We start from the raw sequence: 14905 nt of genomic DNA on the forward strand, positions 1-14905 counted from the left end.
TAGAAACTAGGTGTACAAAACGGTCAAATTTTGAATTTTAAGTGTATTTACTGCATACTGTCAGATTGCTCAAATATTCTTCTGGGGATATTAATTTAGTCAACACTGATAGATGAAACAGGGACTTACCTTGAAGAAGTCTTCTAGTGCTGTGTTGATCTCCGTAATCAAGCTGTACCCAGAGAAGTCAGGAGCTACAAACCGTAACCACGGCATCTGACTCAGCTTTCCTCCGCTCATGTCAAAAACCTGCTTTCTCTTGTCCATCAAATATAATAACTTGTTTATATAAGAACAGGACTGGGTAAGTCGATTTCCAGCAACGAACATCCACAAGACATTGAGAACACTTTTGGCAAATTCTGGACCCAGGCGCACCCTCTCCTCTTGATCTAACGTCAGTACGAGTTCCGACAGCTCGGTCTGAATCGCTTGTTCCATACTTTCTTTCCCGTAACCCACCTTACGGAGATGTCGCACGGCAAAAGATCGTTGCTCGTGCCACAACTTCCCGTCTGTACAGGTGATACCTACGATAAAAACAAAGTGAGACTAGAATTGTGAAGAAAGTCAAGAAGACCCCTTTCCAGACTCTACTCGGCTGAAAGCTACCAATATAAGTAATAGTGACATTTAGCATTTTGAAGATAAACATAGATTTTGATTTAATTCTGGTAGATATGTAACTTGTCTTGAAAATACTAATGTGAAATAAAAATTGCATTTTTATTTAGCTAATAGTAGAATGAAAAAAGAAACCACTTTTCCCTTTGCGAATATTTGATCAAAAATATGTTTCCCGGCCATGCTTACCCATCAATGGCTGCTAATTTCATATGCCAACCAGCCACAAGACATAGCCTGCACGGTTGCTAGGTAACACTATCTGACCACCCATACATACCTTACATCACTGCCTGCACGTCTGCTACGATTACAATTCCGTCTCACATTTTGTTGCTTCACGTTACAAAAATTTTCTGATGACCCCCAGTCATAAGACAAATTTATGCCCAAAATGTAATGAAATTTTTAAAAAAATATAGCGATACAAGCTGAAGCATAACGTGGGAAAAAGAAGACATTTATATCGATGCAAAATCAAATACAAAAGAAAATATCGTCGCTGCCGGGACGAAACCTCCTATGTGAAGTAATTTTAGCTTAGAACCTTGGCTGGTAAGGTTCTGTCATCTAAGGTGCAATATCGTGTGCATATTGTCAAGGCATTCTCGCTCTTCACAATGTATGTGCTGCAGGTCAGTATATCTCCAAAACATATTATCACATAGTAGGTTTTGTCCCGGCAACGACGATATACTACAAAATTAAATTAACTTTAGACATGTTCATGAATCAGTGACAATGTTGAAGGAAATCATGGAACGTTATTCTGTTATTCACTTACAATGAAATATATTTTCAGCATCTCACACTGTTGGTAGGACACCACCACCTGCTTGGTTGAACTCTAGGGTATTTGAGCTTAACAATCAATACTATTTGCAGACAGTACAAAGGTGTACAAATTGCTCAATTTAAGTTTCCAGAAACAAAATTAAAAAACAAACATGAATAAAGTTTTATTTAAAAGACATCGGCTTGGCATTTATATCACATTTTAGTATTGATTTTTGCAATTTGAGTATATGTTGTATTTTATGCCCTTTTCAAAACACATGAAAAAGTGGTTCGCAAGTCAAGAAAAAAGAAAATACAGATGTACAAGCCTTTATAAGTATTTCGCGTAACTAATATTTCTAATACAAATATAATTGGTTCGTTATTGGACATTATAAAATTTTCAGCTAACTCATTTCTGGTCGCCAGCGTTCGTCCCCGTGTGCTAGGTTGGGCTCGTCAGTTGGTACCTAGCACCTCTATGCACTGGCCTCCAGAGTATGCACTAGCCATGCGTCTTGGTAGGTGTTTCGCCCAGCGTTTCGCCCCCGTGTGCTAGGTTGGTCTCGTCAGGTGATACCTAGCACACCTACCAAGACGCATGGCTAGTGCATACTCTGGAGGCCAGTGCGTAGACGTGCTAGGTACCAACTGACGAGCCCAAACTAGCACACGGAGACGAAACGCTGGCCACCAGAAATGAGTTAGCTGGAAAATTTATAATGTCCAATAACGGACCATTTATATTGGTATTATAAATTTACTCATTCGGGACAAATATTTCAGATTCCCTATGGCAGGGATGGCGAACCTATGACACGCGTGTCACTAGGTGACACGCGGACACGATTTCGGTGGCACGCCACATGAACATAATATTTTATATATACGTCTCGTACTACAGACAGTGCATATCTTACAGTGTTTCACGTGTAAGAAATAAATATCGAAAATCTAAATACTAGTTCCATTCGGACGTGCAATATGGCAACACTGCTACACTGATAGGTCCGAAAGTCAAGTGAGATAGTGTCGTTTTCTGGTGGTGTTGTATACGGACATCGTAAATATGTTTTCGGTGCCGAAAAAAACAGAAACTTAACAAAGGTGGTGACCGTATTTTTCAAGAACTCTGGTCAAGGGAATTCGGACTGTTAAAAAGATGTGTTGCCTGTGTTCGAAAACAGTTGTATCCCCCATATTTAATGTAAAGCGCAATTTGGAGACTGGTCATTCAAATGTTTGTTCCATTTCAAATGAAGAAAGAAGAGAGTTCGTTTCACAAAATGTCGAACATTACACAAACAAACTAGTTCTTTAGTGTCATCTTTCCGGCCCAGGAAGAATATCAGTGCGGCTGTATCACTGCATAGTACAGCATGCATGGGAAACAGATTTCTGACGGTGAGTTGTTGAAAGAAAGTTTCTTATTGTCGTCCGACACATCATTTGAAAACTTCCCTAACAAACAACTAATAATTAAGAAGATTAAAGGAATCCCAGCCAGCTGAACTGCTTTCAAGAGTAGAATAATAAAAATGAGTGAAGAAGTTTCGGAGCAGTTGAAAGCTAATTTGGATAACTCCCACATATATGCATTATGTTTTGATGAAAGCATGAATGTGACCTTACAAACAAGGATAGCTGTTTTTTTTTTAGATTTCCTTATGGAAATGTGATGAGGGAGAAATTAATTTAATTGTTGAGCGTACAAACTACAACATGGGAAGATAATGAAGCTAATGGAGGAAGTATTTACAAGATATATTGCACCCGTTGTGCAAATATTTATAATAAATAAATAAATAAATACATAAATAAATAAATAAATAAATAAATAAATAAATAAATAAATAAATAAATAAATGAATAAATAAATAAATAAATAAATAAATAAATAAATAAATAAATAAATAAATAAATAAATAAATAAATAAATGACTCAATAAATGAATAAATAAATAACTTAATATGAAACATAATCGGGAAATTGAAAGGAAGTTGCGAGGGGGCTTGTAGGTTCTAGACATCCCGTAATGGAAGTGGCACAGTCAACGGATGAGAATAATAAACCAGAGTTAAAATGGCACGCTAGTTGGAAAAGGTTCGCCATCCCTGCCCTATGGGAATCAACATCTATATCATCTGATGGCCAAGCAGGCATCAATCTTTGTTAGTGAGACAAAGTCTCTCATAGTGCATTGGCACTGCCGGTGGCTTCAAGTAGCCTACGCAGTGGCCTCCACAGTATGCACTAGCCATGCGTCTTGGTAGGTGTGATAGGTACCAACTGACGAGCCCAACCTAGCACACGGGTGCGAAACGCTGTCAACCAGAAATGAGTTAGCTGGAAAATTTATAATGTCCAATAACGGACCATTTTATTGGTATTATAAATTTACTCATCTACGTCATAATATTTCTATTTCCAAAAATCATCCACAGCAACAGCTTTTATACACTTGATAAGCCGAAACAATAACATTCAAAATGCTGCAAGAAACTATGCTAAAGTAACAATGAACATTGGTGTACGAGCAGCATAGGAAATAACCTGTTTATATCCTAGTAGTGCGTAAAGCCTATCTTGGACACTTAAAATTGTAGCGGTACAGAGGTGAAAGAAGGTGCGGGGGTGAACAGGTCTCAAAATCCGAAATTATAGTTAAGATAAAATTTAACAAGGTTATATTTTCTTTTCAAGATTAAGAAATAACAAATACAACAGGTACTCAGTAGCCGAAACACAAATCGATAATGTACAATTACAGAGTTACAGAATTTGGGCTCCGAGAGCCAGACACACAATTCTTGAGCTAAAAGCCCAACCTTACGATATACAGAATTCAACAAAGGGGCAGAAGACCCCAATCATGCCCAGGAGCACTTGCTCCCAATTACACAGTAAAGCCTCCTCGAGGCGCGCAGAAAACAAAATTTAAGAAAGAGCGACTCGCTCTTAAGTTCAAGCCTATCAAAGGCCACACCAAACTCCACATTCAAGTTGACCTCCAAACACAAATAACACAGGGGTAAAAATACCCAACCTACTGAGGCCTATTCGGTAAAGAAACAGGTCAATTACATGGCCTCTAAAATACCAAGTTGAGAGGAGGCGTTCTTGCACTCCTAATACACTTTATATAAAACCTACTTGGCACTAGGCCGTTACTGCAAGGGCTAATCCCATACTAAAGAGGTGACTTATAGAAGGAGACAATTTACATTATGTTAAGGAAGAAACGGTTGTGAAAATAAGTTCACCTCAATGCAATATGAGTGGGAGCTCGGGAGGGTTAAGCACTCTCTATCCCAATATGTAGTTTAAAAAGATAGAATTGATACCAAGTGTCTTTACATTTTAGAGGAAAGTTACATGGTAAAAAGGCTTCGGACCTGCCCCGAGAGTTAAACTGCTGAGCTAGCAAGAAAAGAAGTTATTAAACGGCCATTACCTGGTGGTTGAACTGCTGCCCGAAGAAAGAGGCGCTTCCCGCCCACTGCTACGTACTTTACACACTGATAGATGTTACTGAAGTGGCGCGGAGACCAGAAAATCAGCAGTTTATATTCCCTCGTGGAAAGTTCGAGGCGTTTCAGGAAAGAAAACACCCGCCCACAATCATTTTATTGGCTAACAACTAAAACCCCTACACTCTATGAAGAAGAAACACATTATTGGTGGAAAATTAATTACAGAAATTCCTTATTGGTCGAATTCAAAACTGGCGGAAAGAAAGGGTTAATATAGCCAACTTAAACAATAACTGAAAGAAATTTAACAAAGAACAAACTTATGAATTCAAAATTTCTCCCAAAACACAGTTCTTTCACTTCGCACTAGGGTGCATGATTGTAGTCCTTCAGTAGTGCCATCTGGAAGAGAATGTCCACACTTCTTACTACAGGCAAAACAACAATACATCGAAAACGACCCAGTTCAGAAACTTCAAAATTTACAAGTAGTGACATCTTCTGAAAAACTTGAGAATTAACACAGTAGATAAAGTTCAGACTTCCTCCAGTAGAGGATTTTCAACTGGCGCAGAGTTTGAATTAGCGGCGTGGAGGTGTACCACCCGGTACAGACCTCCCCCGCTAAAAGTTACTCCAAGGGGTAACACAGAAGAACATAACCTTTTGTTTCAAAAAAGGTCCAAGTTATGATGTTGATATAGAAAATTGCGGAAGTATTTACCAACAAGTTTTCTTAAAATGATTGGATCCAGTTTCAAAATTTTTTGGTTACTATTGATGTAATGTCTTTGTGCTTGTAGAAGTTGAATTCAGAAGGAAAAACTTTTAATTCTTGAAAGTCGAGAAAAAATTTTCTAAGTCCACAGATATTGTCGTTGAATTCAAAAATAGTAGTAATGTTGATATTAAATGTCCATGTAGCTGATTAAGTACATCAGTTGCCGATGACTTTGACGGCCAGACCAGCCGCCGCTGCTTGAGTCCAGAGGAGGCCGCTCGGACCCCTCAAGTACCCTCAGATACCGCTCGCCCGCACTATGAGAGGAGTAGTGGAGTTGAAGCACGCCGAGCCCGCAGCGAACATACAGGTCGCGGGCGAGTTTCAGGTTGTGCGTCGCACATCAGCCTTGGCCGGGAGGAGGACTCCGGCTCGCCGTACACTGGTTGGCCTCACTGGAGAAGGGCGGGCCCTTACCCTACCTCAGTGGCGGTACGGCGCCGCGCTGCTGCGGGAGCACTGAAACATTAAAGCTCGGCGGCAGAATTTTGTTGGACCAGAATGATTTTAGGGTACATTCATTGTGGAGGAACTGAGGGGCCAGCGGCGTAGAAATATTTATTTCAATTAAAAGCCACTGTGTGTTGTTGAGCAGGAGACGGGAGCGTGGTAATGGCCATGGCAAGGGCAGGATGGCAGTTTAACTGGTCGGCGGAGGTTTACAAAAATGCTTACCTACAGGGAAACAGATTCCAAGGGCAGAAGGCCTTAAAAGTGAAACCCCTCAAACAAAAATATAACCTTCATATTTCTTTCAAAATTATATGAAGCAAGTTAGCACAGAAATTACACCAGTTTCACCTGTGACAGGTGAACCCTAAATATCCTCTCGGTGGCTGGATTGCTTAGCAATAAAGTAACGGGTATAAGGAAATCGAGAATAGTACACGGCCCATGAAATCTGGGGGCAAGCTTGCCCGCGGGAACGAAATTCTTGACCATCACCTGGTCGCCTACCTTCAAATTGGTGGGTCTCCGTCCACGATCATATCTTTCCCTAACCTTTTCATGAGACACTTTAAGATTGGCTTTAGCCTTCTTCCAAAGATCTTTAATATTATCTGGATCTATTGTCTCAGGTAGAATGTCACTCAGAGACCAGAGGTTAGAGAGCGGCGTGTTGGGAACAAACTTGAACATCAACGAAGCTGGAGTAAATTTATGTGATTCATGAACAGCCGAGTTCAAAGCAAAAGCTAACCAATGCAGGGACGTGTCCCACCTAGAATGATCTTCATGATGATAGGCAATAAGCGCGGACCTCAGGTTACGATTAACCCGTTCAGCCAGAGATGACTGAGGATAATAAGCAGAAGTTGTCACATGAGATAGGACAGATCAAAACAAAATTTACGAAATAAATTAGATGTGAAAGCCTTAGCATTGTCAGACACAATATATTGACACGGACCAAAAGAAGCAAAGATTGAATTTAGACAAGTAATGGTGCACTGAGCGGTAGCCAGCTTAGTCGGAAATAACCAGGAAAATCTTGTAAAACCATCTACACATACAAAGATGGACTTGTTGACATTTCCCTTTGACTGGGGGAAGGATCCTGCATAATCAGTATACAGGCGTTCCATTGGGCGCGACGCTTGATGAGAAGACAAAAGGCCTACCTTGGTAGACATGGTGGGTTTACTAAGCAAGCAGGATTTACAGGCCTTTACTAGTTCACGGATTTCACCGTCCATACCCTTCCAGATGAACCTTTCACGAATCTTCTCACGAGTTTTAAAGATGCCTAGATGCCCCCCTAATGGGGTCTCATGATAGTACTTGAAGATCATAGGTACAAGAACAGCTGGAACGACAACTTTCATCATCTTATCATGCCTCGAAGGGCAACATAAAACTCCATTCCTCAGTACATAAGGGACGATGTGTTCCCCAGAAGAAAGGGTTTCCATTGTCGGAGCCAGCGACGGATCTTCACGTTGGTATTTCTCAATGTCCCTAAAGAGCATGGGAGCATCTGTTAAGATGGCATTAACCTCAGATAGTATGGACTCGGGAGGTGATGAACTATCGACCGGTTCATGGGTCTCGACGTCGTTGGAAAACATACGGCTGAGTCCGTCTGCAACAACATTTTCAGTACCTCTGATATGCCTAACGTCAAATTGGAAGGCAGAAACTCGGATGGCCCAACGGGCTATACGACCAGTACGACGCGGCCTACCTAAGACCCAGCTTAAGGCTTGATTATCCGTCTCCAGGTCGAATTTGACATGTTCCAGATAGACACGGAACTTTTCTAAGGCAAATAAGACTGCCAAACCTTCGAGCTCATAGATGGAATACTTGGCTTCTTGAGTCGATAGAGTCCTAGAGGCATAGGTGATGGGTCGCCTCCCTAGTTCAGTCTCTTGAAGAAGGACTGCAGCTACCGCCGACGACGACGCGTCGGTTTGGACGATGAATTTTTTGGAGAAATCGGGCATAGCCAGAACAGGGGCATTACATAGAGCTAATTTAAGATCTTCAAAAGCGGCTTGTTGAGAAGGTCCCCACTCAAATTTGATGCCTTTCCTACGGAGAAGGTTCAAGGGCGCCGCTCTATTAGCGAAGTTAGGGATAAACTTCCTGAAGAAATTCACCATACCAATGAACCTGGCGATCCCTTTGATGTCCTTGGGAGGTTTAAAATCACGGATGGCCTGTGTTCTAGAATGATCGACCGCAACACCATCGGGCGAGACAATATGCCCTAGGAATGACATTGAAGGTTTAGCGAAGGCGACCTTGGACAACTTCACAGTTAACCCAGCCTTACGAAGGCGATTGAGAACTTCCTTTAGATGATCTAGAGGCTCTTCAAAAGTCTCCGAAAATACGACGACATCATCAAGATAGTGATACAAGTACTCGAATTTGATGTCGGAGAAGACCCTATCTAGCAGTCTAGTGAGTACAGCTGCTCCCGTAGGGAGCCCGAAAGGCACGCGGTTGTATTCATACAAATTCCAATCCGTGGCAAAAGCTGTAAGGTGTTTAGACTCTTCAGCTAGGGGAATTTGATTATAGGCCTGATTCAAATCCAAGATGGTGAAGAATTTAGCTTTACAAAACCATGAAAAACAAGAATGAAGGTCAGGAAGGGGCATAGATTGTAACACCACCTTCCGATTGAGAGCCCTATAGTCAATGACCAGCCTGAAGCCACCTTGGGGTTTCGGAACTAGAAAAATAGGTGAAGAATACGCTGACTTAGAGGGCCGAATAATACCATCCTTTAACATTTGATCAATGATTTCTTTCAGAGCCTTCATTTTAGGTGGAGATAGCCTATATGGTGGAAAACGGACAGGAATGGATCCGTGACCTCAATTTTGTATTCAATAAGGTCAGTAACACCAAGAGTATCAGAGAACACCTCTGGAAACGACTGACACAACTTACGAATACTATCAGCCTGCTCCTCAGGTAGATGTCTAAGGTCTAACAACATCTCATCCTGGGTAGGCGAAATAGATGAACATGATGCAGAATTACACTTTAACAGGGGGATTTTACAATTGGAAGCAAATTTGAATGTGCACGACTTACTCTGAAGGTCGAGCACTAGACCGGTATGAGAAATGAAGTCAGCTCCCAATATTATGGGGCAAGACAAGTGCTTGGCCACAAAAATTGAACTTTCCAAGTAAATTTAGAAATACGAATTTTGGCTTTTAAGGAACCTAAAATTTATAATGGAGAAGAATTAGCCGAAACATATTGAACAGAAGATGAGCAATAGTCAGGAAGTTTACAAATAGGTTTCAATTTCGAATACCATTGAGCCGAAATAATTGAACAAACACTGCCTGAATCTAAAAGAGCTGTTACAGGTTCATTATTTAACTCAATTTTGAGAAAAGGTACGGTTGCGGGGGAGTCCGCCGCAATCCTAAGACATTCTTTGGGGCATTCAAAAGATATGTTTGAAGACTGAATTTTCTCTGAATTTTCGACCTGTTTACCAGGGGCTGAGCCTCGGGAAGATGGATTAGTCGACTCAGCCGAAGCCACTAGTCACTTTTGATTGTTGTTAGAAGTTGCACCCGAAGTTGAGCAAGAGGGGCTGCTGTTGGTATTAGGGCAGTTCTTAGCAATATGGGAGAACGCGCCGCATTTAAAACAGCCTTGAGATGACCCTGCTCCATTCCTTGTCCCTCTAGACTTGATGGATGGGCACTTGTTCCGAAGATGGTCAGGCGACCCGCAAGCATAACATTTACGGGGCGTGACTGGTCGGCGAGGTGGAGGCCGAGGATTACTAAAAGAAGGAGGGGGTTCTTTCGCAACACGCAAGGAATCGGCGTATCTAACTCCTTCAGCCGATACAGCCATAGTTTCTAGCTCAGCGAAAGTTTGCGGACGCGACGCAAAACACAAGTAGATCGGTAAGGTGGTGAAATACCTTCTACAATAGCCTGTACAATCTGATCTTCAGGAAAATGAAGAGCAAACACCCTGGTATAGAACTTAATGTCTTGTATGAAATCTGCCAAGTTTTCATCCAACCGCTGTACACGATAATAGTACTTCTGAATAAGTGAGGACCTTGCCCTAGCCGGAATGAAGTTAGCTAGTAAGTGGGCGTGGAAGTCTTCAATAGATGATTGTTCGGCAATGGCTCTAACTATTTTGTCTGAGAGAACACCAATTGCATAGGGATAGATGATTTGCAAAATTTGACAAGCAGAAAGAGAAAAAACGAGGGCATGATCCTGAAACTCAACTAAAAACCTTAAGAATGAAATTACGTCACTTGTAGAGTTAACCGAAAACTTAGAAATACCTGTAAGCAACATAGCTAATGGATGGGGTAAACTGCTGAAACCAGGAGACGTAGTAGGAAGGGGCCTAAGTGGCGGAGAAGCAGATTCAGAAGGAGCATTATTTAGCACAAAGGGTGGAATGGACTTGCGACGATCTGCCACTGATTCTGATGGGGCAGATGTTCGTTGTGTGGTCGCCTCAGTGTCCTTTCCTTCCTCTTTAGAGGAATCCTCCACATTTACTATATTTACGATCATAGGCTGGTCGATTTTGGAAGTTGCAGATCCAGATAACAACTGACTAACCTTACTAGACATTTGGGACAAGTTTTCGGCAAGGGCGCTAGCTTCCTTGCCCTGAACGTCATTTAACTTCAGAGACAATAGATCACATACCCTATTATAAAAGTGGTACAACCTAGCCTGTACTCTTTTGAGTTGATTAGGAGATGGATCACTTACTTCAGAAAACTAACTACAGATGCTAGCTCAGTAGTATTGTCATTGATCGTGGAGAGAGCATCGTCAATCTCTTTTTCTCCCAAAGTCGGGATGGTAATAGGTAAATCAAGGGAATCTTTTAGCTTATTGGAGTCGACTGCAACCGTGCTTCCAGATTGAACGTTTCTGAGAGATAATTCATAAATTAATTCCTCTTTACGCAAATAGAAAGGATGAAGAACCTCGCGAGGGCCGGACATGATGATAGAACAATTTTGAAAAAGGAAAAATCAAAAAATTCCAGCAACTGAGAAAATTGTTAGAGTTCGAAAGCAAAGCAATGTTTAGCCGTCAAAAGGGGCTAAATTGAGACCCATTCAACCACGCTCTACTACCACTTGTTACCGTGGTTTGGTGGATCAGCAGAGGTGAAAGGAGGTGCGGGGGTGAACAGGTCTCAAAATCCGAAATTAAAGTTAAGATAAAATTTAACAAGGTTATATTTTCTTTTCAAGATTAAGAAATAACAAATAGAACAGGTACTCAGTAGCCGAAACACAAATCGATAATGTACAATTACAGAGTTACAGAATTTGGGCTCCGAGAGCCAGACACACAATTCTTGAGCTATAAGCCCAACCTTACGATATACAGAGTTCAACAAAGGGGCAGAAGACCCCAATCATGCCCAGGAGCACTTGCTCCCAATTACACAGTAAAGCCTCCTCGAGGCGCGCAGAAAACAAAATTTAAGAAAGAGCGACTCGCTCTTAAGTTCAAGCCTATCAAAGGCCACACCAAACTCCACATTCAAGTTGACCTCCAAACACAAATAACACAGGGGTAAAAATACCCAACCTACTGAGGCCTATTCGGTAAAGAAACAGGTCAATTACATGGCCTCTAAAATACCAACTTGAGAGGAGGCGTTCTTGCACTCCTAATACACTTTATATAAAACCTACTTGGCACTAGGCCGTTACTGCAAGGGCTAATCCCATACTAAAGAGGTGACTTATAGAAGGAGACAATTTACATTATGTTAAGGAAGAAACGGTTGTGAAAATAAGTTCACCTCAATGCAATATGAGTGGGAGCTCGGGAGGGTTAAGCACTCTCTATCCCAATATGTAGTTTAAAAAGATAGAATTGATACCAAGTGTCTTTACATTTTAGAGGAAAGTTACATGGTAAAAAGGCTTCGGACCTGCCCCGAGAGTTAAACTGCCGAGCTAGCAAGAAAAGAAGTTATTAAACGGCCATTACCTGGTGGTTGAACTGCTGCCCGAAGAAAGAGGCGCTTCCCGCCCCCTGCTACGTACTTTACACACTGATAGATGTTACTGAAGTGGCGCGGAGACCAGAAAATCAGCAGTTTATATTCCCTCGTGGAAAGTTCGAGGCGTTTCAGGAAAGAAAACACCCGCCCACAATCATTTTATTGGCTAACAACTAAAACCCCTACACTCTATGAAGAAGAAACACATTATTGGTGGAAAATTAATTACAGAAATTCCTTATTGGTCGAATTCAAAACTGGCGGAAAGAAAGGGTTAATATAGCCAACTTAAACATCGAAAACGACCCAGTTCAGAAACTTCAAAATTTACAAGTAGTGACATCTTCTGAAAAACTTGAGAATTAACACAGTAGATAAAGTTCAGACTTCCTCCAGTAGAGGAGTTTCAACTGGCGTAAAGTTTGAATTAGCGGCGTGGAGGTGTACCACCCGGTACAATATTCATTAATTTTTAGGTTTTGTGTCATATTCTTTTATATAAATTAAATGTTCGGCTGGTGACACTTGCAATCTGAATAAGCTTTGCATGAACAAATTTGTCCGCTGGAAACATAAATGGATTCCTTAAATACCAGCGTGGTACGTTCAAGGTCGTTATGAGATCGAACATATGACTTCCAGAAACAAAATATAATCAATGTAACATGGAGATACAGTGTTATTCAATTGTTTTACGATTTTGTATCAACCAATAGGAATGAAGGATTTTTGAAATTTTTGTATTGTGCACCATAGAATGGAAAATGCTCAGCAGATTGTTAACCCCAAACATTTATTATAGGGGCGTTCCTTAGGTCAAGTGGTGTGGACCAGGGGCATATAGAATACTTAGTCACTGATATACATTCTGATACTTATTCTCATGTTGTTACTGACGACTTACTTCGTCTTTCGGACTCTGACACTGTATATCGTCTGTGAAATGTCACGTCGTGATGGGCTGCGACTTTCTCTTATTCGTATCCTGGTGGATAAAATTTTTTGCGTAAAACAAATGTAATGACATTGCCTCATCATGTATATTTAAGGCAGTTTTTATCGAAAATAGGCCCCAGCAGTCCAAGCATAGGTCCTACACAGGTAGCTGTTTTGAGAGAAAAAAGCAAACTTTTTAAAGAAAATGAAAAGATTGTGTCAGTTATGCTTGACGAGGTTCATATAAACTCAAAAATCTCATATAAAGCTGGTAAATTAGTATGAATGGCTGAAAATAGTTCAGAGTATGATGCCTTCATCATTGCATTCTGGTAATAAAGATGTAATTGGTCTTTTTCCGGTGAAGAATATGAACTCTGAATCCAGGGGCGTATTCTCCTTGAATGCAAGGCATTCATTGCATGCGTTATGATAACACAAAGAACTGTCTGATGTACGATTTTAGGTTGTTTCAAGTCAAATATTAACGATTTCATCTCTCAGAAGTTCAAAAGGTCCGCGCAACTGTACTGGTTCCGTTGCTTGACTACGAGTGGTGCTGGAGTAGTCTCGCCGTCTACACCACTCTAGGAAGAAAGAGACAGCGAATGGAGGAGTTAAGGATGTAAGGCATTCAATCTTAAAATTGCATTCGGTGGCAGACGTAGTTCTGAAACCCTCCGCACGATGCCGCTGCAATTGAAACTTGATCAGAATTTGTCACCCCATACCCGTTCTACCCTCTGCCATCTGTTAGCAACTTGGAGAAAGTCGGCATCTTTACAGCGAACGGGACCCACAGATTACCCCCCAGCGAGAACCCAACGTGACGAAACTGACCAATGCCACTGGGGTGACTTACCTCCAGTGCTTGAGTTGTGGCTAACTAGTGAGTTAATTCATAGTGGAGTCTAGCTTAAGCCAGTGAGGAGGACGGACGGGTCGTGTGGCGTGCGCCTGCTGAGTGGAGTGGATTAAGAGTGAGGAAGCGGTAAGGTCAAGCGGTCGGCAAGGAGATAGATACGATGAATTGGGTAGACGTAGAGGTTATGAGGAAAGTAGTAAGAGAAGTAATACAGGAGGTAGGTCCGTTTGAACAATTAAAGAAAATGCTTCAAGAACAAGGCCAGGAGCAAGAAAAGACGAGACAGTGGATCCAGGATTATATGAAGAATACGAAGGCGATGATAGAAGGCAGCGAGAAAGAACTGGTGTCACTAAGAGAGAAAATAAAAAATATGGATGAAGAGATGGTAAACCTGAAGAAAGAAATCGAATTCTGCAGACAGGAGCGCAAGAAGAAATCCATATTTATTTATGGGGTGGAGGAAGACAAGGCAGAATCTAAAGTGGACATTATTTACAAAGTGGTAGATGTTATACAAAAAAAAATGAAAATAAATTTCAGTGAGGTAGATATAGACAATGTGGAGAGAGTTGGCAAGGTGGGAGGGCACAGGCCCATAAAAGTGTCGCTGCTATCTTCATTGATGGCAGACATAGTGATAAGGAACGCTGGTAATCTACAGTGTGAGAACATTAGAATTAAGAGAGATTTCGGAAGAGAAGAGAGTAGAAATTTTAAAATTCTTAAGAAACATCTTGTGAAAGCAAAAATTCAGGGATTGAAAGCGTATATTAGTGGTCAGATACTCGTGGTGAGCGACAGGAATTGGACACGTAAGTGGACAATATCGAAACTGAAATTAATGGATGAGAGTTTGAGGCAAGAAGAAACTAGCAGGGCTGACAGTTCGAGGCAAGAAGAAACTACCAGGGCTGATGTACATACTGTAAATGAAGGAACACTGAGTAGATGGGGTT

The 14905-nt window shown here is 41.3% G+C and overlaps 1 protein-coding gene across 2 annotated transcripts in view; it reads right to left on the reverse strand.

Moving 5' to 3' along the window:
- The window catches only part of LOC136874717 (probable cytochrome P450 305a1), a 221527-nt gene that overhangs the window by 80722 nt on the left and 125900 nt on the right, over positions 1-14905 (reverse strand). For both annotated transcript variants that reach the window (XM_067148370.2, XM_067148371.2), the window contains one exon: positions 130-530. In XM_067148370.2, coding sequence (XP_067004471.1) covers positions 130-530 — 401 coding nt within the window. The remainder of the gene's footprint in view (positions 1-129; positions 531-14905) is intronic.

This window comes from Anabrus simplex, chromosome 5 (genome assembly GCF_040414725.1).
Source record: "Anabrus simplex isolate iqAnaSimp1 chromosome 5, ASM4041472v1, whole genome shotgun sequence".
Lineage (NCBI taxonomy): Eukaryota > Metazoa > Arthropoda > Insecta > Orthoptera > Tettigoniidae > Anabrus > Anabrus simplex.